The sequence below is a fragment of the Bombina bombina genome, chromosome 1, assembly GCF_027579735.1.
Source record: "Bombina bombina isolate aBomBom1 chromosome 1, aBomBom1.pri, whole genome shotgun sequence".
NCBI lineage: Eukaryota > Metazoa > Chordata > Amphibia > Anura > Bombinatoridae > Bombina > Bombina bombina.
The window spans coordinates 1,173,948,274-1,173,974,786 of record NC_069499.1 but is presented as its reverse complement, the minus strand read 5'-3'; the positions used below and the strand labels follow the sequence as shown (position 1 = coordinate 1,173,974,786).

General features: G+C 37.6%; 1 protein-coding gene across 1 annotated transcript in view; it reads left to right on the top strand.

Annotated features, from left to right (window-relative positions):
* The first annotated feature begins 8,876 nt into the window (after positions 1–8,876).
* Positions 8,877–26,513, top strand: part of CD79B (CD79b molecule) — a 127,674-nt gene continuing 110,037 nt past the window's right edge. The window contains exon 1 of the mRNA XM_053694289.1: positions 8,877–8,978. Within this exon, the coding sequence (XP_053550264.1) occupies positions 8,933–8,978 (46 nt within the window). The 5' untranslated portion in view covers positions 8,877–8,932. The remainder of the gene's footprint in view (positions 8,979–26,513) is intronic.

Below are 26,513 nucleotides of genomic sequence, written 5' to 3'. Positions count from 1 at the left end.
TATTGGACTGTATCTGACTGATTTTGAATGAGTGAAACATTTTGTTCAGCAAAACAAAATACTGAATATGAGAGGAAGCTGATTATTTGTTCTACAGGTATTGAATCTCCTAGCTCCACAGATATATACAGGGCTGGAAATTTCCACTGGTCCTTTTTTATTTTTTTTTAATCATTTCTCCCTTTTTTCACTCCCCTTTTACAATATATATATATTTACATTTTTCTGGGACTGTCCTGGATTCTGGCCTCCTACCCCATGGTATAATTCACACGGAAACTGTACCACAATGTAAAAGTCTGACCTGCGGTGTGCTGGTAGAATGGATGCCTGACTGAAACTCACAATATTGTCATAATATTGATTTCTAACACAAACATCATGGAAATTCCTGGTCTTACTAATTTCTTAACTAAATTTTGAAACAAAAAAAATAAACAAGATATATACAATGAATAAAAATGTCCTCAAGCCTCTTGCTTGCGATGCCTTGTGTATGAATGTCATTTGTAAAGCAATTTGTTTTTATGTATTTATTTACTTACATATGTATTTATTTATTTCTACTCTGATAGTAAATAATTATTTGAGATACAATTTTGTTCTATTCTAATTGTAAATAATTATATGAGGTACAGATAACAGATATTAAGGTTTCCAATGTCAATTTAAATTCCATGTTTACACAAGTCAATAAGTTCTATATTCAGGGCTTATGAATATACCTTACACTATAAACATGCATAACCCAGGCAAATCCTATAGTTTGAATGATCTGCATTTTGTCCTTTGCTTCCATTAACATTCATAAGAGATTTAAATTTCATTTGTATCCTTCTGGTGGTGCAGAATTATCCATCACACTTCTGTTAGTATCACTTCCCTTTCCATAGCCAGATCAGGGTCAGGGTTTTCAATAAATCATTCATTTTATGGACACACAGTTCCACCCCAAAGAACAAGAACATTTGTCAGAGCTGTTTACAATGAAAAATAGCAGTAGTGGAAAATGATGTTTTAACATGTTACAAACTGAATCCTTGCAAACTGATATTAAAATCGAACCCCAAAATGTTTCTTTTATGATTCAGATAGAGCATGCATTTTTAAACAAATTTCTAATTTACGCCTATTATAAATTGTTTTTCATTCTCTTGGTATCTTTTGGTGAAATACAATGATGGTTCGGTACTAACTTGCAAGTTATTTCCACCGCTCACTTCCCTATAGCGATGCTATTACAGGTTTGCAAAAACCCGGCGTTAGCAGGCAATATGGCACCGTTGAGCTCCATACCGCACCCAAATACCAGCGCTGCTTTGAGCTGGTTTTACGTGCTCGTGCACGATTTCCCCATAGACATCAATGGGGAGAGCCGGCTAAAAAAAAGCCTAACACCTGCAATTAAGGAGTGTAAAGCTCCATAACACAGCCCCATTGATTCCTATGGGGAAAGAAAAGTTATGTTTACACCTAACACCCTAACATAAACCCCGAGTCTAAACACCCCTAATCTTCTGCCCCCGACATCGCCGACACCTACATTACACTTATTAACCCATAATCTGCCGCCCCCGACATCGCCGCCACCTACCTACACTTATTAACCCCTAATCTGCCGCCCCCAATGTCGCCGCCACCTACCTACACTTACTAACCCCTAATCTGCTGCCCCCAATGTCGTCGCTACCTACATTACACTTATTAACCCCTAATCTGTCTCCCCCAATGTCGTCGCTATCTACCTACACTTACTAACCCCTAATCTGCCGCCCCCAACGTCACCGCCACTATACTAAAGTTATTAACCCCTAAACCTAACCCTAAGTCTAACCCTAACACCACTAACTTTAACATAATTAAAATAAATCTAAAAAAAAATTACAATAAATACCTAAATTATTCCTATTTAAAACTAAATACTTACCTATAAAATAAACCCTAAGCTAGCTACAATATAACTAATAGTTACATTGTAGCTATCTTAGGTTTTATTTTTATTTTACAGGTAAATTTGTATTTATTTTAACTAGGTAGACTAGTTAGTAAATAGTTGTTAAAGTGTCAGTAAACTTTAAAAATAATGTTATATAATTCTGCACATAGTGCAGAATTATATAACATTATATTAGCCAAACTTTATAAAACCTAATGTACCCTATTCATTTTTTTTAAAAAAAAAACGCTGTTTTACAGACCCGCTCTCTGTACTCTGCTGAGCGGGTCTGTTATATTTACTCAGCGCATCAGGCCAGCTGTATAGTCACAGCCCGGCCCGACCGCGCCATAAGACTAAGTGCAGCTCGCTCCTGCTCTGTCTAATTAATAGGGTACATTATGTTTCATAAAGTTTGGCTAATATAATGTTATATAATTCTGCACTATGTGCAGAATTATATAATATTATTTTTAACGTTTACTGTCCTTTTAACTATTTACTAACTTCCTAGTTAAAATAAATACAAATTTACCTGTAAAATAAAACCTAACCTGTCTTACACTAACACCTAACATTACACTATAATTACATAAATTACATTAATTAAATACAATTAACTAAATTACAAAAAAATGAACACTAAATTACACAAAATAAAAAATAAATGATTAAATATTTAAACTAATTACACCTAATCTAATACCCCTATCAAAATAAAAAAGCCCCCCCCCAAAAAATAAAAAAACCTAGCCTAATCTAAACTGCCAATAGCCCTTAAAAGGGCCTTTTGCAGGGCATTGCCCCAAAGAAATCAGATCTTTTACCTGTAAAAAAAATACAAACAACCCCCCAACAGTAAAACCCACCACCCACAAAACCAAATCCCCCAAATAAGATCCTATCTAAAGAACCTAAGCTCCCCATTGCCATGAAAAGGGCATTTGGATGGACATTGGCCTTAAAAGGGCATTTAGCTCTTTTTTTCTTTGCCCAAACCCTAAGCTAACAATAAAACCCACCCAATAAACCCTTAAAAAAACCAACACTAACCCCCGAAGATCCACTTATAGTTTTTTAAGACCGGACATCCATCCTCTTCAAACCGGGAGAAGTCTTCATCCAAGCGGGCAGAAGTCCTCAACGAAGCCGGGAGAAGTCTTCACCCAAGCAGCAAGAAGTAGTCCTCTAGAGGGGCAGAAGTCTTCATCCAGATGGCATCTTTTATCTTCATCTTTCCGACGCGGAGCGGCTCCATCTTCAAGACATCCGGCGCGGAGCATCCTCTCCTGTTGATGTCTACTGAAGAATGAAGGTTCCTTTAAGGGACGTCATCCAAGATGGCGTCCCTTGAATTCTGATTGACTGATAGAATTCTATCTATCAGCTAATCGGAATTAAAGGTGAAAAAATCCTATTGGCTGATTGGATCAGCCAATAGGATTGAGCTTCAATCCTATTGGCTGAACCAATCAGCCAATATGATTGAGCTTGCATTCTATTGGCTGTTCCAATCAGCCAATAGAATGTGAGCTCAATCCTATTGGCTGATTGGGTCAGCCAGTAGGATTAAAGTTCAATCCTATTGGCTGATTGCATCAGCCAATAGGATTTTTTCACCTTTAAATCCGATTGGCTGATAGAATTCTATCAGCCAATCGGAATTCAAGGGATGCCATCTTGGATGACCCCCCTTAAAGGAACCTTCATTCTTCAGTAGACGTCAACAGAAGAGGATGCTCCGCGCCGGATGTCTTAAAGATGGAGCCGCTCCGCATCGGAAGGATGAAGATAGAAGATGCTGTCTGGATGAAGACCACTTCTTTCCACTTGGATGAAGATTTCTCCAGGCTTCGTTGAGGACTTCTGCCCGCTTGGTGAAGACTTCTCCCGGCTTGATGAGGATGGATGTCCGGTCTTCAAAAACTTTAAGTGGATCTTCGGGGGTTAGTGTTAGGTTTTTTTAAGGGTTATTGGGTGGGTTTTATTTTTAGCTTAGGGTTTGGGGGGAAAAAAGAGCTAAATGCCATTTTAAGGGCAATGCCCATCCAAATGCCCTTTTCAGGGCAATGGGGAGCTTAGGTTTTTGTATTTTTTTTTTACATGTAAAAGATCTGATTTCTTTGGGGCAATGCCCCGCAAAAGACCCTTTTAAGGGCTATTGGCAGTCTAGTTTAGGCTAGGGTTTTTTTTTTTATTTTGGGGGGGGCTTTTTTATTTTGATAGGGCTATTCGATTAGGTGTAATTAGTTTAAATATTTGATCATTTCTTTTTTATTTTGTGTAATTTAGTGTTTATTTTTTTCTTGTAATTTAGTTAATTGTTTTTAATTAATGTAATTTATTTAATTGTAATGTAATGTTAGGTGTTAGTGTAAGACAGGTTAGGTTTTATTTTACAGGTACATTTGTATTTATTTTTACTAGGTAGCTAGTAAATAGTAATAACTATTTACTAACTAGTCTATCTAGTTAAAATAAATACAAACTTGGCTGTGAAATAAAAATAAAACCTAAGATAGCTACAATGTAACTATTAGTTATATTGTAGCTAGCTTAGGGTTTATTTTAGAGGTAAGTATTTAGTTTTAAATAGGAATTATTTAGTTAATGATAGTAATTTTTATTTAGATTTACTTTAATTATATTAAAGTTAGGCGTGTTAAGGTTAGGGTTAGACTTAGGGTTATGTATAGGGGTTAATAACTTTAGTATAGTTGCGGCGGTGACGTTGGGGGCAGCAGCGGTTAATAATATTTAACTAGTGTTTGCGATGCAGGAGTGCGGCGGTTTAGGGGTTAATATGTTTATTATAGTGGTGGCGATGTCCGGAGCGGGAGATTAATAATCTTTATTTTAGTGTTTTCAATGCGGAAGGGCCTCGGTTTAGGGGTTAATAGGTAGTTTATGGGTGTTAGTGTACTTTTTAACACTTTAGTTATGAGTTTTATGCTACAGATTTGTAACGTAAAACCCAACTACTGACTTTAGATGGCGGTACAAATCTTGACGGTATAGGGTGTACTACTCACTTTTTGGCCTCCCAGGAAAAACTCGTAATACCGGCGCTATGAAAGTCGCATTGAAAAAAGGACTTTTTGAAAGGTGCGGTAGTTACGTTGCGTTACGGCCAAAAAAGTGTGCGGTACAGCTATACCTGCAAGACTCGTAACAGCAGCGGTAGTGAAAAAGCAGCGTTATGAGGCTTTTTCACTCATAACGCAAAACTCGTAATCTAGCCGATTGGATCAGGTGTGAGCTATATGACAATGCACATGCACAAATCCCCTTAGTGAGCAAGCAACAACATGCATCAATGGGTTTCAATCAAACACTTCATGCGGAAACTAAAAATGTCAATAATACTTTAAAAAATTATACTCCTGCTTATGATCGTCTTGTACTTTATTCCAACATCAAGACCTAAGCCTATTCAGAATGACAAAGAAAAAAGTATCTATCAGACATGGTTCTACACCATCAAATTTGGGGGGGGGGGGGGTGCAAATTTGACCACAAAGCTAAGGGATATGAATCCCAAATTATTTTCTTCATGATTCAGATAGAGCATGAGATTTTAAACAACGTTCTAACTTACTTCTATGATCAATTTTTCTTCTCCTGTATCTTTTGTTGAAAAGCAGGAAATTATGCTTAGGAGCCAGCCCATTTCTGGAGCACTATATGGCAGCAGTTTTGCAAGAATGTTATCCATCTGCAAGAGCACTAGATGGCAGCACTATTCCCTGCAATATAGTGATCCGGATGCCTACCTAGGTATCTCTTCAACACAGAATATCATGGGAACAAACCAAATTTGATAATAGAAATTATTATTTTATTATTATACTTTATTTATGAAGCACCAACATATTCCGCAGCGCTGTCCATGTATACAATTCATTTAAAATAAAACAATGATATAAAACTAGTAAGAGACAGGACAACATTTACAAACACATACAGGAGGAATTAAGGGCCCTATTCCCGTGGGAATTTACAATCTAGAAATCAGTTGGAAACTTTTTTTGAAATGTTATGCTCTGAATCACAAAATAAAATCACTACCTGGCAATTCCAAGGCAACTGGCATCTTTAAGGCTTAGTGGTGCTTCAGAAGTGAATGGAGATTCATAGCACTCCCCATCACCCCTTAAAGTCACCACTAGTTAGTGGTTATATAATTTGAAATACACCAAATTCCATTCAGTGTTGAAGTTCTCTATAATTGTACATCGTTTCTTTGAGAAATGAGTAAGGATGATGGTTTCTATGGATTTCCAGGTTTCCTAACAATGGCATAGCCAAGGCATTAGCTTGGAGCTTTGGTCCTGAATAAATCATCCTTGCTACTAACCATACTGGGACAACACAAATTCTGTTGGTTACATAGTTAAAGGGACAGCTACAGCAACCTACCAATGACTGTCTTTATATTTATCTTTAATTCCAGAAAATAAAATTTTGTTTTGATGCTTCTCAATCCAGACCACATAAAAAAAAGTTGTTATCAGAAGAGACTTCAGGTGGCTGGATTTATTCAGAAGTCTCTATTGTCTCACTAACCACAAAAATAAGCTTATTTTTCATGAAAACAAAAAGGAAAGCCTAAGACATTTTGCACTTTTAAATAGATGTTGATGTAAATTAACTTTATGTTCATGGTTTAAGAATATATTATTTTCCAGGAATGGTCATTTGTACATAGAGCTTGTTTATGAACACGTGATGGCAAACATGGCATGAAACATGAAATGCATCATTTTCTATATGGACTCATGCTGAAATTAAAATGAACATAAAGTTAATATGAAGAATTACACTGATAAGACATACTATGGGGCCGATTTATCATCGGTCTATCCGACATGATCTGCTCAGCATACACTGTCGGCATTTATCATTGCACAAGCAGTTCTTGTGAACTGCTTGTGCAAAGCCGCCCCCTGCAGTTTTGCAGCCCATTGGCCGCTAGGAGGGGGTGTCAATCAGCCCGATAGGATCGGACGGATTGATGTCCGGAGCCTCAGAGCAGGTGGACCAGTTAAAGAGACAGTCTACACCAGAATTGTTATTGTTTTAAAAGATAGATAATCCCTTGTTTACCCATTCCCATGTTTTGCATAACCAACACAGTTATATTCATATATTTTTTACCTCTGTGATTATCTTGTATCTAAGCCTCTGCAGACTGCCCCTTTATTTGTTCTTTTGACAGACTTGCAGTTTAGCCAATCAGTGATGGCTCCCAGGTAACTTCACGTGCACGAGCACAGTGTTATCTATATGAAAAACATGAACTAACACCCTCTAGTGGTGAAAACCCTGTTAAAATGCATTCTTAAGAGGTCTAAGAAATTAGCATATGAACCTCCTAAGTTAAGCTTTCAACTAAGAATACCAAGAGAACAAAGAAAAATTGGTGATAAAAGTAAATTGGAAAATTGTTTAAAATTACATGCCCTATCTGAATCATGAAAGTTTTTTTTTGACTAGACTGTCCCTTTAAGGAGCAGCAGTCTTAAGACTGCTACTTCATAACTGCTGTTTCCGGCAAGCCTGAAGGCTCGCGCGGAATCAGGGGCAATTCGGAACTTGATAAATTGGCCCCCATTTCTCAAACCATTTACACAACATAGGGGTAAAATGTTTTTGTAAGCACACCTAGCCACAACACATCGTTATTTTTCATTTAAAACCATGCTTACAGGAGCAAAATATTTAAACATATTTACAGGAACAAAATAGCTTCCTACATTTATTTTTCTCTTTATAACTCAAGAACAATACAAATAATGGATGCAAGTTTAAAAAAAACACAGTCATAGACATCTAAATACAAAAAAATATATAGCATTTTGACATTCAAGGAGGAAAATATTAATGATACGATTTATTACCTAACTTAGGGCTAGATTACAAGTGGTGCACTGGATATCATGTGCAAGCGATATTTGCGCTCCACTTTGTAATACCAGCGCACGATAATGTGCACTGGTATTACAAGTAAATCACAATGCAAACGCGAGCTCGCATTCGCATTGCTAGGAAACATTGCGCTCATGAGAGCGCTCATTGCGCTCATGGGAGCTTTGTTCTGATGTCGTCAGAGACTTCGCACACTGAAGGGGGTAAGTAGCACAGCGATAGGCAGCGTTTTTAAATATAAATGTATATGGCTATATACATATATATGTATGTGTTAATATCTGTCTATACACATATTAACACATACATATATAGGTATATTTTATTTTAAAAAATGCTAGATTTTTTTTTAAATAAAAAACTATAATGGCCTCAATTTTGGGGGCATTTGGGGCAGTTTTAGCAAATTTACCAGAGATCAGATCTCTGGTTAATTTTCTAAACGCTAACTGCTGGCGGTTGCAATAACCAGTCACTTGTAACGGCAAGTGGGCTTATTTGCCTGTTTGCGGGAGCGTGATAATATAGCGCTCTAATTGCAATCTAGCCCTTAATACGTTGTTTAGCTTACTTATTGCTGATGCCTTTTATATAAGAGACACCTAGCACAACTGTCCAGTTACCTTAGCTGTATTGCAATTAGAAGACAAGAGTGCCCTTTGCTTGTTGTTCAAGTACTTGAAGCTATGCAACTAGGACATAGCAAATAATGCACAAGATTCCTGTGACCAGAGTTCAAGGTTCAGGGTCCAAGACTTCTCAGCATCATGAATATTTGTCTAATTTAATAATAATAATAATAATAATAATAATAATAATAATAGCTAGGACACTTTTCTATTATATATGAGAATGGTTGTGTATGTTTGCCACATAATTCTGTGCGTATTGGGTGTTGGAAAGTTATTGTTCTGCAGTATTTGCATACATAGGATGGGTCCTTCCTGTCTGCTGTAAGTCTTGAATATCATATATGTCTATGTTTAGAAAGAGATTTTTTTTTGTTCCTGTACATGAAGTATCTCATCATTAGCATCTCACAGCGCTACCGAGATCTTCTGACGAAGAATGGCGGTGTTGTGGCTTCTGTGCGGTATATCCCTGCTTTTATTTGGTAGGTGGCATTAATTACTGGTTCATAGTATTTTACTTTAAAGTGTCTGAGACCACAGACCCTCTGTACAACGCAGCTTTTATCAGTTTCCCCACGGAATGTACAACTAGCAAAAAAAAACAACGAAATGATATGCAGGCTGCACTGCAGGTGATTTTTATTTTAATAATACTTTTTACCTTGATGTTTATTGCTTTGACAGCCAAACGACTAATAAATACAATTAGATGATTATGAATAAAATAACCATAAAGAAACAAAATACATTTTTTTTCAATGTTTGAATCCAATTAATATTTATTTTTTTAGCTAATGGGCTTAGGGAGATGAATTAAAGATAGCTAGTTAATCTAGTGTGTGAAATTATTTCATAAACAAGGGGTGACAAATCTTTTAAAACAAAGAAGCACATCAGATTTTAGTTTGTTTTTACTTGTAGACCCATTGGCATATTGTAGGAATACTTAAAGGGATAGTATAGTGAAATTTTAACTTTCATGATTCAGATAGAGCATGCAATTTTAAGCAACTTTCTAATTTAGTCCTTTTATCATTTTTTCTTCGTTCTCTTGGTATCTTTATTTTAAAAATCAGAAATGTAAGCTTAAAAGACGGCCCATTTTTGGTTTAGAACCTGGGTAGCGTTTGCTTATTGGTGTCTAAATGTAGCCATCCAATCAGCAAGAGCTACCCAGGTGCTAAACCAAAAATGGGCTGGCTCCTAACTTACTTTCAAGCTTTTTTAAATAAAGATACCAAGAGAACGAAGAAAAATTGATAATAGGAGTAAATGAGAAAGTTGCTTAAAATTGTATGCTCTGTCTGAATCATGAATATGTTTGACTAGACTATCCCTTTAAATGCAAAATGTAAAGGGATGTCTAACTATAAAAAAATAAAAATAAATGAGCAACTCTTTATTACTAGTTGATCACTAGCAGATTGATAGGAACAAGTCAGATAAAAAGGACAAAAAGGAGAACTCTATGTGATACACATTAATAAATGATTGGTATATGATAGGGAACTGGGGATGGCTTTGCTCTAAATGTAAACAAATAGCATATGTAGCTATCAATGTACACAGTTAGTGCTATAATATTAGGTTTACTTTATACAGCTTTAACGTAACATTTTTTTAGGCAAAACATGTTGTGACATGTTTAATGCTGCTTTTTCATATGAACTGCAGAATTTAGTACAATGTTCCTTTAAAGTTACTGGAATCATTTCCTAAAACTTGACAAGAAAAACATATTGCATAAATGAAACCCATACATATAATAATGTACAAATAAAATAGCATATAACATTGTTGTCATAATATGGCTCAAGACGTTCACTCTTCTGAGCCTAACTAAATATGTTCTTCAACAAAGGATATAAAAAGCACAAAGTAAGTTTGACAACAGAAGTTAAGTCATTAAAGTTGAATGTTCTCTTACTTTTCCCTTTAAGCCTAAAGTAACAAAATAAACAAACAACAGAATAACCTAATGTAGTTGGGTACTTAAAGGGATACTAAACTCAATTTTTTTATTTCATGATTCAGATTGAGCATGAGATTTTAAGCACCTTTTTAATTTACTCCTATTATCAATTTTTCTTTGTTCTCATGCTATCTTGATTTGAAAAAGCAGTACTGTAAGCTTTAGAGCCAGACCATTTTTTATTCAGCACATGGGTAGCACTTGCTGATTTGTGGCTAAATGTAGCAAACCAATCAGCAGCTCTACCAAGGTGCTGAACTAAAAAATGGGCCGGCTCCTAACCTTTTATTACTGCTTTTTCAAATCAAGATAACATGAGAACAAAGAAAAATTGATAATAGGAGTAAATTAGAAAGTTGCTTAAAATTGTATGCTCTATCTGAATCATGAAAGAAAAAAATATGGGGTTAGTATCCTTTTAATTGTTTTAGAGATCTTATAGAGAAAAAAAAGTTTATATCTAGCAATTACATCTTGACTTGTACTAATTACCTGACATTCTATTGGGGTTTAAAAGGACATTGTACTAAAGAAAATTATATTAAACATATATGAATAATTAGTAATTAAACATATTAAAAATATTTAAAGGAATTGTAAACCTAATCGTTTTGTACAATGCTTTAAAAGCACAGTGTAGCCTGGTGCTCTGCATACAACCTATGTATTTGGTATAGGCTGTTCCACTCATGATTTGAAAGCATGGGGATAAGTATTTCTATAGGGCCTGGCAGTACAGGTCAGTAAGGTGCACACCATGGAGAGGATGACACTGAATAGCCCATGCTGCAATGCTTTTAAAGCACTACAGATATAGTTTAGGTCTATTGCCTTTAAGTAAATGCTGTTAAAATGAAATGGAAACAAAAAGTAATTTGTTACTACAATATCCTCGATTTAAGAAGTGACAGACAGACAGACTGGAGTATATATCTCCGCCCCTATTCACCTGGTATCGTGAATAGTGGGCAGCTATACACTACCCGCATTTACCATTGCACAATCCGCCACGTGTGCCCACTGATCCCATGCAGCCAATCGAGTGCAAGCAGGGGCTGTCAATCTCCTCTCTGAGAGAAGTCTGGTGGAATTGAGAAACGCCAATTTACAGTTGGAATAGCAAGATCGAGCCTGCAAGTGAAGGTGCTCCAAGGCTGCATTCGCAGCTTCTTAAATGGTGCTCAATGTCTTTATTAATCAGTACATAGGGGAACACACTCGGCTAGATTGCGAGTTTTCCGTTATGAGGGGTGCAGTGCTAACTTGCAGTTTATTCTCACTGCTCACTTACCTGCAGCGCTGGTATTACAGGTTTTTATCAACCCGGCGTTAACAGGCAAGAAGTGAGCGCAGAGAAAAATTGCGATCCACACTGCACTCCAATACCAGCGCTGCTAAAGTCAGTGGTGAGCTGGTTGTACGTGCTCGTGCACGTGCACGATTTCCCCATAGACATCAATGGGGCTGAGATGGCTGAGAAATAGTTCAGCCAATCGGATTGAACTTGAATCTGATTGGCTGATTGAATCAGCCAATCAGATTTTTCTACCTTAATTCCGATTGGCTGATAGAATCCTATCAGCCAATCGGAATTCGAGGGACGCCATCTTGGATGACGTCACTTAAAGGTACCGTCATTCGTCGTTAGTCGTCGGGAAGAAGAGGATGGATCCGCGTAGGCTCTTCTGAAGATGGCTCCGCTCCGGATGGATGAAGATTGAAGACGCCGCCTGGATGATGACTTCTATCGGATCGAAGACCTCTTCAGTGTCGCCTGGATGATGACTTCATCGGATGGAAGATTTTTTCTGTGCCCCTTGGATGATGACTTCTGCCGCTTCGGATCTCCTCTTCAGTTCCATCGGTGCTCGGCTGAGTGAAGACGACTCAAGGTAGGATGATCTTCAGGGGGGTAGTGTTAGGTTTATTTAAGGGGGGTTTGGGTTAGATTAGGGGTATGTGGGTGGTGGGTTTTAATGTTGGGGGGGGGTTGTATTTTTCTTTTACAGGCAAAAGAGCTGTTTTATTTGGGGCATGCCCCGCAAAAGGCCCTTTTAAGGGCTGGTAAGGCAAAAGAGCTGTTTACTTTTTAATGTAGAATAGGGTAGGGAATTTTTTTATTTTGGGGGGCTTTGTTATTTTATTAGGAAGCTTAGATTAGGTGTAAGTAGCTTAAAATTGTTGTAATATTTTTTAAATGTTTGTAACTTATTTTTTTTATTTTTTGTAATTTAGCTTTTTTATTTTTTGTACTTTAGTTAGTTTATTTAATTGTATTTAATTGTAGTTATTTGTAGGTAATTAATTTAATTAATTTAATGATAGTGTAGTGTTAGGTTTAATTGTAACTTAGGTTAGGATTTATTTTACAGGTCATTTTGTATTTCTTTTAGCTAGGTAGTTATTAAATAGTTAATAACTATTTAATAACTATTCTAACTAGCTAAAATAAATACAAAGTTACCTGTAAAATAAATATAAATCCTAAAATAGCTACAATGTAATTATTAATTATATTGTAGCTATCTTAGGGTTTATTTTACAGGTAAGTATTTAGTTTTAAATAGGAATAATTTATGAAAGTATAGTGTAGTGTTAGGTGTAATTGTAACTTAGGTTAGTTTTTATTTTACAGGTAAATTTCTCTTTATTTTAGCTAGGTAGCTATTAAATAGTTAATAACTATTTAATAGCTATTGTACCTAGTTAAAATAAATTGAAAGTTGCCTGTAAAATAAAAATAAATCCTAAAATAGCTACAATATAATTATTATTTATATTGTAGCTATATTAGGGTTTATTTTAAAGGTAAGTATTTAGTTTTAAATAGGATTCATTTACGCCTAGATTTAGAGTTTTGCGGCCAAAGGGGTGCGTTAGCTACGCATGCTTTTTCCCCCCCGCACCTTTTAAATACCGCTGGTATTTAGAGTTCACAGAATGGCTGGGTTTTCAGTGCGTTAGGCTCCAAAAAGGGAGCGTAGAGCATAATTTAACGCCACTGCAACTCTCGATACCAGCGATGCTTACGGACGCGGCCAGCTTCAAAAACGTGCTCGTGCACGATTCCCCCATAGAAAACAATGGGGCTGTTTGAGCTGAAAAAAAACCTAACACCTGCAAAAAAGCAGCGTTCAGCTCCTAACGCAGCCCCATTGTTTCCTATGGGGAAACACTTCCTACGTCTGCACCTAACACTCTAACATGTACCCCGAGTCTAAACACCCCTAACCTTACACTTATTAACCCCTAATCTGCCGCCCCCGCTATCGCTGACACCTGCATATTTTTTTTAACCCCTAATCTGCCGCTCCGTATACCGCCGCAACATACATTATAGTTATGTACCCCTAATCTGCTGCCCCTAACACCGCCGACCCCTATATTATATTTATTAACCCCTAATCTGCCCCCCAGAATGTCGCTACCTACACTTATTAACCCCTAATCTGCCGATCGGATCTCACCGCTAGTCTAATAAATGGATTAACCCCTAAAGCTAAGTCTAACCCTAACACTAACACCCCCCTAAGTTAAATATAATTTTATTCTAACGAAATAAATTAACTCTTATTAAATAAATTATTCCTATTTAAAACTAAATACTTACCTGTAAAATAAACCCTAATATAGCTACAATATAAATTATAATTATATTGTAGCTATTTTAGGATTAATATTTATTTAACAGGCAACTTTGTAATTATTTTAACCAGGTACAATAGCTATTAAATAGTTAATAACTATTTAATAGCTAAAATAGTTAAAATAATTACAATATTACCTGTAAAATAAATCCTAACCTAAGTTACAATTAAACCTAACACTACACTATCAATAAATTAATTAAATAAAATACCTACAATTAACTACAATGAAATAAACTAACTAAAGTACAAAAAATAAAAAAGAATTAAGTTACAAAAAATAAAAAAATATTTACCAACATTAGAAAAATATTACAACAATTTTAAACTAATTACACCTACTCTAAGCCCCCTAATAAAATAACAAAGACCCCCAAAATAAAAAAAATGCCCTACCCTATTCTAAATTAAAAAAGTTCAAAGCTCTTTTACCTTACCAGCCCTGAAAAGGGCCCTTTGCGGGGCATGCCCCAAAGAATTCAGCTCTTTTGCCTGTAAAAAAAACACATACAATACTCCCCACAACATTACAACCCACCACCCACATACCCCTAATCTAACCCAAACCCCCCTTAAATAAACCTAACACTAAGCCCTTGAAGATCTCCCTACCTTGTCTTCACCATGCCAGGTTCACCGATCGGGTCCGAAGTGTTGATCCAAGCCCCAGCGGGGGGCTGAAGAGTGACGTCCATCCTCGGGCTGAAGTCTGGATCCAAGCGGCGGCTGAAGAAATCCATCATCGGGCTGAAGTCTGGATCCAAGCGGCGGCTGAAGAAGTCCATCATCGGGATGAAGTCTTCTATGAAGCAGCATCTTCAATCTTCTTTCTTCCGGAGCCATCATCTTCCAGCCGACGCGGAGCCATCCTTCTTCACCGACGGACTAACGACGAATGACGGTTCCTTTAAATGACGTCATCCAAGATGGCGTCCCTCGAATTCCGATTGGCTGATAGGATTCTATCAGCCAATCGGAATTAAGGTAGGAATATTCTGATTGGCTGATGGAATCAGCCAATCAGATTCAAGTTCAATCCGATTGGCTGATCCAATCAGCCAATCAGATTGAGCTTGCATTCTATTGGCTGTTCCGATCAGCCAATAGAATGCGAGCTTAATCTGATTGGCTGATTGGATCAGCCAATCGGATTGAACTTGAATCTGATTGGCTGATTCCATCAGCCAATCAGAATATTCCTACCTTAATTCCGATTGGCTGATAGAATCCTATCAGCCAATCGGAATTCGAGGGACGCCATCTTGGATGACGTCATTTAAAGGAACCGTCATTCGTCGTTAGTCCGTCGGTGAAGAAGGATGGCTCCGCGTCGGCTGGAAGATGATGGCTCCGGAAGAAAGAAGATTGAAGATGTTGCTTCATAGAAGACTTCATCCCGATAATGGACTTCTTCAGCCGCCGCTTGGATCCAGACTTCAGCCCGATGATGGATTTCTTCAGCCGCTGCTTGGATCCAGACTTCAGCCCGAGGATGGACGTCACTCTTCAGCCCCCCGCTTGGGCTTGGATCAACACTTCGGACCCTCTTCTGGACTGATCGGTGAACCTGGCATGGTGAAGACAAGGTAGGGAGATCTTCAGGGGTTTAGTGTTAGGTTTATTTAAGGGGGGTTTGGGTTAGATTAGGGGTATGTGGGTGGTGGGTTGTAATGTTGGGGGAGGTATTGTATGTGTTTTTTTTACAGGCAAAAGAGCTGAATTCTTTGGGGCATGCCCCGGGATAATAGCAAACACTGCTGTCAGCAGTAGTATATAGTATCAAAATGTAGTTAATAATGCCCTTTAAATTAGCTCATAGAAAGCATATAGAAAGGGGGATAATTAAGCACAACCTTATATATATACTCTAAACAGTGTGTGAAGCATAGAGATAAAATTATCCTAGAGCAAATATATATGATATCAGAAATAAAAACTGGGCAATTCAGTATAATTAGACAAGCTGGAATGGAGTAAAAAGCTGAAATAGAGCCACAGTCACTTGTAACCAATTCCTATATGTGCACTGGTTGAAGTTTCTAACATATATAGATCGTCTATATACGTTAGAAACTTCAACCAGTGCACATATAGGAATTTATTTCAGCTTTTTACTCCGCTCCAGCTTGTCTAATTATACTGAATTGCCCATAATTACACATAATCTAATAACCCTATCAAAATAAAAAAAAAACTAGCCTAACCTAAACTACCAATAGCCCTTAAAAGGGCCTTTTGCGGGGCATTGCCCCCAAGAAATAAGCTCCCCATTGCCCTGAAAAGGGCATTTGGATGGGCATTGCCCAATACACCCTTAAAAAATCCTAACACTAACCCCCAAAGATCCACTTACCGGGAGAAGTCTTCATCCAAGCGGCAAGATGTCCTCAAGGAAGCCGGCAGAAGTGGTCCTCCAGACAGGCAGAAGTCTTCACCCAGACGGCATCTTCTATCTTCATCCTTCCGACGCAGAGCGGGTCCATCTTCAAGACATCCGGCGTGGAGCATCCTCTTCCAACGACAACTACCCGACGAATGAAGGTACCTTTAAATGATGTCATCCAAGATGGCATCCCTTAGATTCCAATTGGCTGATAGAATTCTATCAGTAAATCGGAATTAAGGTTGAAAAAATCCTATTGGCTGATGCAATCAGCCAATAGGATTGAAGGATTGATCCAATCAGCCAATAGGATTGAGCTCACATTCTATTGGCTGTTCCAAAATAAATAGGGCTATTAGATTAGCTGTAATTAGTTAAAATATCTTGGATTTGTTTTTTATTTTCTGTAATTTAGTGTGTTTTTTTTGTAATTTAGCTAATTGTATTTAATTTATTTAATTGTATTAAATTTAGGTAAGTTATTTAATTGTAGTGTAGTGTTAGGTGTTAGTGTAAGTTAGGTTTTATTTTACAGGTAAATTTGTATTTATTGTAGCTAGGTAGCTATTAAATAGTTAATAACTATTTAGTAACTATTCTACCTAGTTAAAATAAATACAAACTTGGCTGTAAAATAAAAATAAACCCTAAGCTAGATACAATGTAACTATTAGTTATATTGTAGCAAGTTTAGGGTTTATTTTATAGGTAAGTATTTAGTTTTAAATAGCAATAATTTAGGTAATGATAGTAATTTTATTTAGATTTATTTAAATTATATTTAAATTAGGGGGTGTTAGGGTTAGGGTTAAACTTAGGTTTAAAGGGTTAATACATTTAAAATAGTGGCGGCGACGTTAGGGACGGCAGATTAGTGGTTAATAAGTATAATGTAGGTGGCGGCGATGTTAGGGGCGGCAGATTAGGGGTTAATAATATTTAACTAGTGTTTGCGAGGCGGGAGTGCGGCGGTTTAGGGGTTAATATGTTTATTATAGTGGCGGCGATGTCCTGAGCGGCAGATTAGGGGTTAATAATTTTATTTTAGTGTTTGCGATGCGGGAGGGCCTCGGTTTAGGGGTTAATAGGTAGTTTATGGGTGTTAGTGTACTTTTTAGCACTTTAGTTATGAGTTTTATGCTACAGCTTTGTAGCGTAAAACTCTTAACTACTGACTTTAAAATGCGTTAGGAATCTTGGCGGTAGTGGGTGTACCGCTCACTTTTTGGCCTCCCAGGACAAACTCGTAATACCGGCGCTATGCAAGTCCCTTAGAAAAAAGAATATACGCAATTTACGTAAGTTGATTTGCGGTAAGGCCAAAAAAGTGTGCGGTACACATATACCTGCAAGACTCGTAATACCAGTGGGCATAAAAAAGCAGCGTTAGGACCTGATAACGCTGCTTTTTTACCTTAACGCAAAACTCGTAATCTAGCCGAATGTAAGTAAATACTTTACCATTTGACTACATCCAGGTGAACTGGTTTTGCAGCACTGCAGCACCTGTATAAACCATCATTTAAAAACAGTAAAGTCAGAATTAAACTTTCAGATAGATCATGCTATTTTAAGCAACTTTCCATTTTACTTATATTATCTAATTAGCTTCATTCTCTAGGTAGTCTTTGTTGAAAGGCATCCGTAGGTAGGCTCAGGAGCAGCACTACTGGGAGCTGGCTGCTGATTGGTGACTGCACATATATGTTTCTTCTCATTGGCTCCCCCAAATGTGTTAGCTCATGGTAGTGCATTGGTGCTCCTTCTACAAAGGATACCAAGAGAATGAATCAAGTGTTACAACAGAAATAAATTGCAAAATTGTTTTAATTGTATCCTCTATCTCACTGGGTTTCCAACCTGGCTAGATTTTCAGGATTACCTTGGGGGAGAGCAGGTAAAATAACTATGTTTACTAATCAGCTGATTGTTTCACCTGTGTTCCTGTTCATTTATTATCAAAATCTGCTCTGTTAGAGAGGCCTGAGGACAGGTTAGAAAACAAGTTCTCTATCTGAATCATGAAAGAAAAGTTTTTGGGTTTCATGTCCCTTTAAGGCAAGCAAAAGTACAAGAATATGCTCTGCTTACCTTCACCTTTAATTAAATTTAAAGGGACATGAAGCTCCAAAAAAAAATTAGGATTCTGATAGGATACACAATTTTAAACAACTTTCCAATTTATTCACATCAAATTTACTTCATTTTCTTGGTATCCATTGTTGAAACATCAGCAATACCCTACTGGGAGCTAGTGGAACACATCATCTGAGGCAATCCCAAGAGGCATATATGTGCAGCCACCAATCACCAGCTAGCTCCCAGTAGTGCATTGCTTTTCCTGAGCATACCTAGGTATGCGTTTCAACAAAGGATAACAAGAGAATGAAGCAACTTATATAATAGAAGTACATTGGAAAGATATTTAAAGTTTAAAATATATTTGTTTCCCTTTTTTGGAGGGGGGGGATTGTAATTCATTTGGAAATAGATAGAATAAAAATAAAAATAATAGAATCACACTTTAAATATGTTAAAAAGATTGTAAATTAGAAACAATCAGGTTCAGGTAACAAAAGCTGTGAATCGTGGAACCTGTTTACACTAAGTTAGGCAAAGTAGCGATACAGAGAAAGAACATCTTGAAAATACCCTTCCTGCCCATCTGTGTGAAAGAGGAAGCACAGGAATCTTCATTAGAGATTTATGTTGACATTCTTTTTATTTTGTTCCATTATTACCTTTTCAATACAAGTAATACATCTTATAGATTATTTACCAATATTCAACTGTTGTATTTTGAATATAATAACAGAAACTTCAAGAAGTTAACAACGTTAGTAGATTGATCGTCCCTTTATGAGTCTTTTTGTATCGACCACGACTGGTTGTTTGAGAAATATATAGAAGCTTCTTGCGTCTTTCAGAGCTCTTACAGTCACAAAGTCACACAGGGGGATATACGTATCAAGCTGTCAACCGCAAATACGTCGGAATTACGCAGAGTAATTGTTGCGAGCTTGATCCGACCTAATTATCAAAACCTACAGACCGGCAAATGTTGAAATTTGTGACATAACATACGATCCACCGGTCTCAATCCGACGCAGATCGATGCTTACGTCATTACAGATGTTCCGAATACACATTTGGCTCTATCTGACACTTTTTCAAAGTTATCGAATTTCTAACAGGTACGATCGCGGCTATTCCGGCCCAGTGTACCTGTTTTTCAATCCGCCACCCTGGAGGCTGCGGATGCCATAGGAATCAATGGGATTCTGAAAGCACCGAAAGCTTATGTTCAATGCTGCCAGATATCCCATTGATTTATATGGTAGAAAACATGTAACGTTCACACCTAAAACCCTAACATAAGCCCCGAGTCTAAATACCCCAAATCTGTCGCCCGACCCCGCCGCAACCTAAATAAATGTATTAACCCCTATTCCGCTGCTTCCCGACCCCGCCGCAACCTGAATAAAAGTATTAACCCCTAAACCTCTGGCCTCCCACATCACTACCACTAACTAAACCTATTAACCCCTAAACCGTCAGCCCCCCACATCGCCATAAACTAAATTAAGCTATTAACCCCTAAACCTAACAACCCGCTAACTAAATTAAAATTACAACATCCCTATCTTAAAATAAATTAAAACTTACCTGTAGAAATAAATTAAACTAATTTTAAACTATTAATTAACCTACCCTAACTTTTATACTTCAATTAAATTAAACTAGCAATTAAATAAACTAAATTACATATTATAAAAACCTAACCCTACTAAAATTATTTAAATATACTATTAAACCTTATTAAAATTACTAAATTACAAAAAACCCCACTAAGTTACAAAAACAAACACTAAATTACGAAAAATAGAAAACCACATTATCAAAAATAAAAAAAAATTACACCTAATCTAATAGCCCTATCAAAATAAAAAAGCCCCCCAAAATGAAGAAAACCCTAGCCTACAATAAACTACCAATGGCCCTTAAAAGGGCCTTTTGTGGGGCATTGCCCCAAAGAAATCAGCTCTTTTACCTGTAAAAAAAAAAAGTCTTCATCCAGGCAGCTTCTTCGATCTTCATCCAGCTGGCAAAGTCCTCATCCAGGCAGCAAGAAGTCTTCATCCAGACGGCATCTTCTATCTTCATCCATCCGGCGTGGAGCGGGTCCATCCTGAAGACATCCGGCGCGGAACATCCTCTTCATACTGTCGCCGCCGTAAACTGGAACTTCAATGCAAGTGACATCATCCAAGATGGCGTCCCTTACATTCCTATTGGCTGAAAGATTTCAATCAGCCAATAGGATTAGAGCTGCTAAAATCCTATTGGCTGTTCCAATCAGCCAATAGAATTTGAGCAGCGCTCTCATTCTATTGACTGTTCCAATCAGCCAATAGGATGAGAGCTTAATAGGAATGCAAGGGAGACCATCTTGGATGACGTCACTTGCATTAAATTCCAGTTTACAGCGGCGACTGTATGAAGAGGATGCTCCGCGCCCGATGTCTTCAGGATGGACCCGCTCCGCGCCGGATGGATGAAGATAGAAGATGCCGTCTGGATGAAGACTTCTTATCACCTGGTTGAGGACTTTGCTGGCTGGAAAAAGATGGAAGAGGCCGCCTGGATGAAGACTTCTTGCCGGCTGGATGGATCATTCAAGTGGGACTTCAATAAATGTAAGTGGATCGTTGGGGGTTAGTGTTAGGTTTATTTAAGGATTTTTTGGGTGGGTTTTATTTTTAGATTAGGGTCTGGGCATGTAAAAGAGCTAAATGCCCTTTTAAGGGCAATGCCCATACATTTGCCATTTTCAGGGCAATGGGGAGCTTATTTTTTTTTAGATAGTTATTTTATTTGGGGGGGTTGGTTGGTTGTGGGGGTGGTGGGTTTTACTGTTGGGGGGGTGTTTGTATTTTTTTACAGGTAAAAGAGCTTAATTCTTTGGGGCAATGCCCCACAAAAGGCCCTTTTAAGGGCCATTGGTAGTTTACTGTAGGTTAGGGTTTTTTTTATTTTAGGGGGCTTTTTTATTTTGATAGGGTTATTAGATTAGGTGTAATTCTTTTTTTATTTTTGGTAATGTGTATTTCTATATTGTATAATTTAGTGTTTTTTATTTTTTGTAATTTAGTCATTTGTAATAAGGTTTAATAGTAGATTTAAATAATTTTAGTAGGGTTAGGTTTTTTTAATATGTAATTTAGTTTATTTCATTGCTAATTTAATTTAATTGTAGGATAATAGTTAGGGAAGGTTAATAAATAGTTTAAAAATAGTTTATTTTAATTCTACAGGTAAGTTTTAATTTATTTTAAGATAGGGATGTGGTATTTTAATTTAAAGTTAGCGGGTTGTTAGGTTTAGGGGTTAATAGCTTATTTAGTTTATGGTGATGTGGGGGGCTGGCGGTTTAGGGGTTAATAAGTTTAGTTAGTGGTAGTGATGTGGGAGGCCAGAGGTTTAGGGGTTAATACATTTATTTAGTGGCGGTGGGGTCGGGGAGCAGCGGGATAGGGGTTAATAACTTTATTTATGTTGCGGCGGGGTCGGGGAGCAGTGGTATAGGGGTTAATAAATTTATTCATGTTGCGGCGGTATAGGGGTTAAACATTTTAGTATAGTGGCGGCGTTTAGTGACAGGGTATAAATAAAGTTGGTAAAAACCCGAATAGACGCGAGATCGATGACTGCTAGTTAGCAACAGTCTGATGCTCATCGCCCCGTACTTGGTGCGCGTCTTTTTGTCAGCTTTTTTTTATAAATATGGAGAGCGTATTGAGATCTGCGGCCGCAATGTTAGGTGAGCGTATTGGTGCTAGCGAATGCAACAAAGTTGCCGGCTTGATAGATATCCCCCAAATAGTGTAACATTGAGTTCTTGTAGTCCATAAATGAAGATGTATTTCCTCTACTTATTATAGAAACATTTTACCTATTTTTTAAACTTAAATATTAAATCACATAAACAATTGAACTGTTAAAATGTGGTCAGCGTTTGAGTTTAAAGAGTCTAATGATCATTTCCTTTTTTGGGGGGGTACAGTGATTCTGGTATATAAGTTTTCTATAATACTATACCCTCCGTGTTCCTGTTTCTCATCTCATGTTGAATTATACATAATCCAATAGAACCATATTTTATGGAATTGGTCCATATCTCCCTGAATCCAGGCCTCCCTCTCAATCATACTATATACGTCTTGTATCTTATCTAGAACTTCCTGCCAAGCAGATGGACCTGTCTTCCAATGCCCGCTATGCAGACTCTGGTAGCAGTACATAAGATTTTAATAAACTTATTCGTTGTTGAATTTAACTGAGGAATCCCCTGTTTCAAAAGTGCCTGAGGGATGGTGAGGGTTATAGGTTCCTCTAGTGCCCTACCTAGTAAATTATTCAGTTGGTTCCATATGTCTCTTATTTTATTGCAATCCCATCACATATGTCTATAAGAACCCCACAACCTCTATAACATAGTTTAGAATGGGTGTTTGAATAGTGGGATGGGATGAATACTGTTTTTATGTAGTTTTCCCTAAGATCTGCGCTTATCAATCCTCTACAGGAGTCATATAATATTTGGTCCCACTCTTTTTTTGTAAAAGAGATCTCCGTGTCCTCCTCCCATTTTATGAATATAGTAGATTTAGTGGTATGTTTGTTGTCTTGGAGGGCTGAATATAATTTGGAGATAATATGTTTCCCTCTGGAAGGGTTTTTACATATACTCTGTAAAGTTGTGTTTGGGGTTTTACCTTGAGTAATATCTTACTTATTGAGTGCAGAGGAAATTTGTAGGTAGAGGAACCAGTGTAATTTTTGTGGGTGTAGTCTTTCCTGCAACTAATTACAAGTTAATATATCATTTTTTTACGAGGCCATTTACCTATTTGTCCTTGTATATCCCTTGGCAATATATATCTGATGGGTCTAATCCATGTTTTTGACAGGATCATCTCTGAGGATCTAGTGCACGCTTTCGAGATTGCTATCATATCTATAGTTGTGGGTAGTCTAAAGGTACCATGGTCATTGTTACCTTTCAAGTTCCATAATAAGTCATCTGAGTTCCCACCCCCATATAAGTCTGTCTCAATTTTTGTCCATAAGATCTTTTGTGATTGTTTGTGCAAAAGTGAGGCCTGGGCTACTCTAGCTGCCTGGTAATAATCAAACAGATTTGGAAAGCCCATTCCTCCTATCTGTCTATGTCTGGCTAAAATGCACAAGGCTATTCTTGCTTTCCTATCCCCTCTAAGAAAGGACAAAAGCTCTGACTGCATTTTTTGTAATTCTACTGAAGGTATTCTAATCAGGAGGGCTCTAAAAATGTATAACATTCTAGGGAGCACGTTCATTTTGATAGCCGAAAGGTGACCATACCAGGAAAAAGTGCCCTTCTTTCATTTCCCAAGATCTCTTCTGATAGATTTGTAAAGTGGGATATTATTCAATCTATAGAGTTTTTCATAAAAATCTGAGATTTTTGACCCACGTTATGTCAAAGTTAATCTCTATTAATTATTATTATTATCATTTATTTGTATAGCGCTGCCATATTCCGTAGTGCTGAGACAATGATAAGGGTATAAAATGACAAGGATTTGTGATAAAATACAAAACATAACAAAACTAAACAAATCTAGTAAAGGAGGAAGAGGGTCCTGCTCCGGAGAGCTCACAGTCTACAGGTTTAGGGTGCAGAGACATAAGGTTGTAGTTGCAGCAGTAAGTAAGGCAGTTCATGTTACATCATGTATTAGTTTGATTTGGATGAGGAATAGAGGAGAGATGGTAAGCCTGTCTGAATAGGTGGGTTTTCAAGGAGCGTCTGAAGCTATACAAGGTTGGAGACAGGCTTATGGAGCGGGGTAGAGAGTTCCAGAGGACAGGAGCAGCATGTGCAAAGTCTTGGAGGCAGGAGTGGGATGTAGAGATAACAGGAGTGGAGAGACGTAGGTCAGAGATTGATCGAAGAGGACGGAATTGGGAATATTCAAGATGAGAGAGGAAATATAGTTGGGAGTTAGACTGTTGAGTGCTTTGTAAGTTAGGGTTAATATTTGAAATTGTATTCTGGAGTGTATGGGGAGCCAGTGTAGAGACTGGCAGAGCGAAGCAGCTGATGTAGATCGGGGACTTAGGTGGATGAGTCTAGCATAAGCATTCATAATAGATTGGAGGGCAGAGATGCGGTGTTTTGGAAGGCCATTTAGGAGTAGATTGCAATAATCAATGCATGACAAAATGAGGGAATGAATAAGTATTTTTGTAAGTTTTGTAACTATTTTGAATAGTTTTTTAAGTAAGGAAGGGACGAATTCTGGAAATGTTGCGTAGGTGTGAATGGCAGGATTTGGTAAGTGCTTGTATATGTGGGTTGAATGTGAGTTCTGAGTCTAGTGTGACCCCAAGACAGTGGACCTTGTGTGAGGTGTTAAGAATAGAGTCTCCAACCGTCAGAGAAATGTCAGGTGTTGGATGTCTCGAAGAGGGGGAAATAAGAAGCAGCTCAGTTTTGGACAGATTTAGTTGGAGGTAGTGTGAAGACATCCAAGAGTAAATTGCAGAGAGGCAGTTGGAAATCTGGTTGAGTAAAGAGGGAGAGATATCAGGAGAGGAAAAGTGGATTTGGGTATCATCAGCATATAAGTGGTACTGGAATCCAAAGGAGGCTATAAGTTTTCCAAGGGAGGATGTATAGAGAGAGTAAAGCAAGGGGCCCAAGACAGAGCCTTGCGGTACTCCAACTGAGAGAAGCATGATAGGATCACAAGATATGTTGTTAAAGGAAACCGAAAATGAGAGGTTTGAGAGGTATGAGCAAACCAGGAGAGGGCTGTGTCTCTGATGCCAAATGAATGTAGTATTTTTATGTCAAGAAGAATTAGTAAGGAGCAGTGGCATTTTGCTTTAGCTGATAACAGGTCATTTGTTACTTTAGCAAGAGCGGTTTCTGTTAAGTATTTAGGGCGGAAACCAGATTGTAGTAGATCAAGAATGGAGTTAGTTGTGAGCAATTAGTCAATAGTTAGAAGGCGGGGAGGGGTCAAGCAAGGGCTTTTTTAGGATTGGTATGATTGACGAATGCTTGAATGTATCAGGAAATGTGCCAGCGGTGAGAGATTGGTTTAAAGGGACACTGAACCCAAATTCTTTCTTCTGTGATTCAGATAGAGCATGACATTTTAAGCAACTTTCTAATTTACTCATATTATCACATTTTCTTCATTCTCTTGGTATCTTTATTTTAAATGCAAAAATGTAAGTTTAGATGCCGGTCCATTTTTGGTGAACAACCTGGGTTGTCCTTGCTGATTGGTGGATAAATTCATCGACCAATAAAAAAGTGCTATCAAGAGTTCTGAACCCAAAAAAAAAGCTTAGATGCCTTCTTTTTCAACTAAAGATAGCAAGAGAACGAAGAAAACATGATAATAGGAGTAAATTAGAAAGTTGCTTAAAATTGCATGATCTATCTGAATCATAAAAGAAGAAATGTGGGTTTAGTGTCCCTTTAAGAGATGAGCTAGGGTAGGGGTTAGTAAAGCAGAGAGAGAGGGACGAAGTTGTGAAGGAACAGGGTCAAGTGGGCAGGTTGTGAGATGAGCTAAGGATAGGAGTACAGAGACTTCTTCCTCTGTTACAGGAGGGAAGTCGCATAGAGTTTTGTTAATAGAAGGGGTGGGTAGGAATGCTGGGTTTGAGGGGTGTGAGGTGTAGATATCTTTTCTAATGGTGTCAATTTTATTTTTGAAGTGATCAGCAATAATCTGAGCAGTGAGGTTGGTAGTGGGCGGGGACGCAGACGGACATAGAAGAGAGTTCAAGCTTGAGATTGAGAACAGCTTTCTGGGGTTGGATGCGTGAGATGACACAAGGGAGGAGAAATAGACTTGTTTGGCCAGGCTGAGCGCAGAGTTGTAGGACTTAAGTATGAATTTATAATGCCGAAAATCAGCACATGTGCGTGATTTCCTCCACTGCCGTTCAG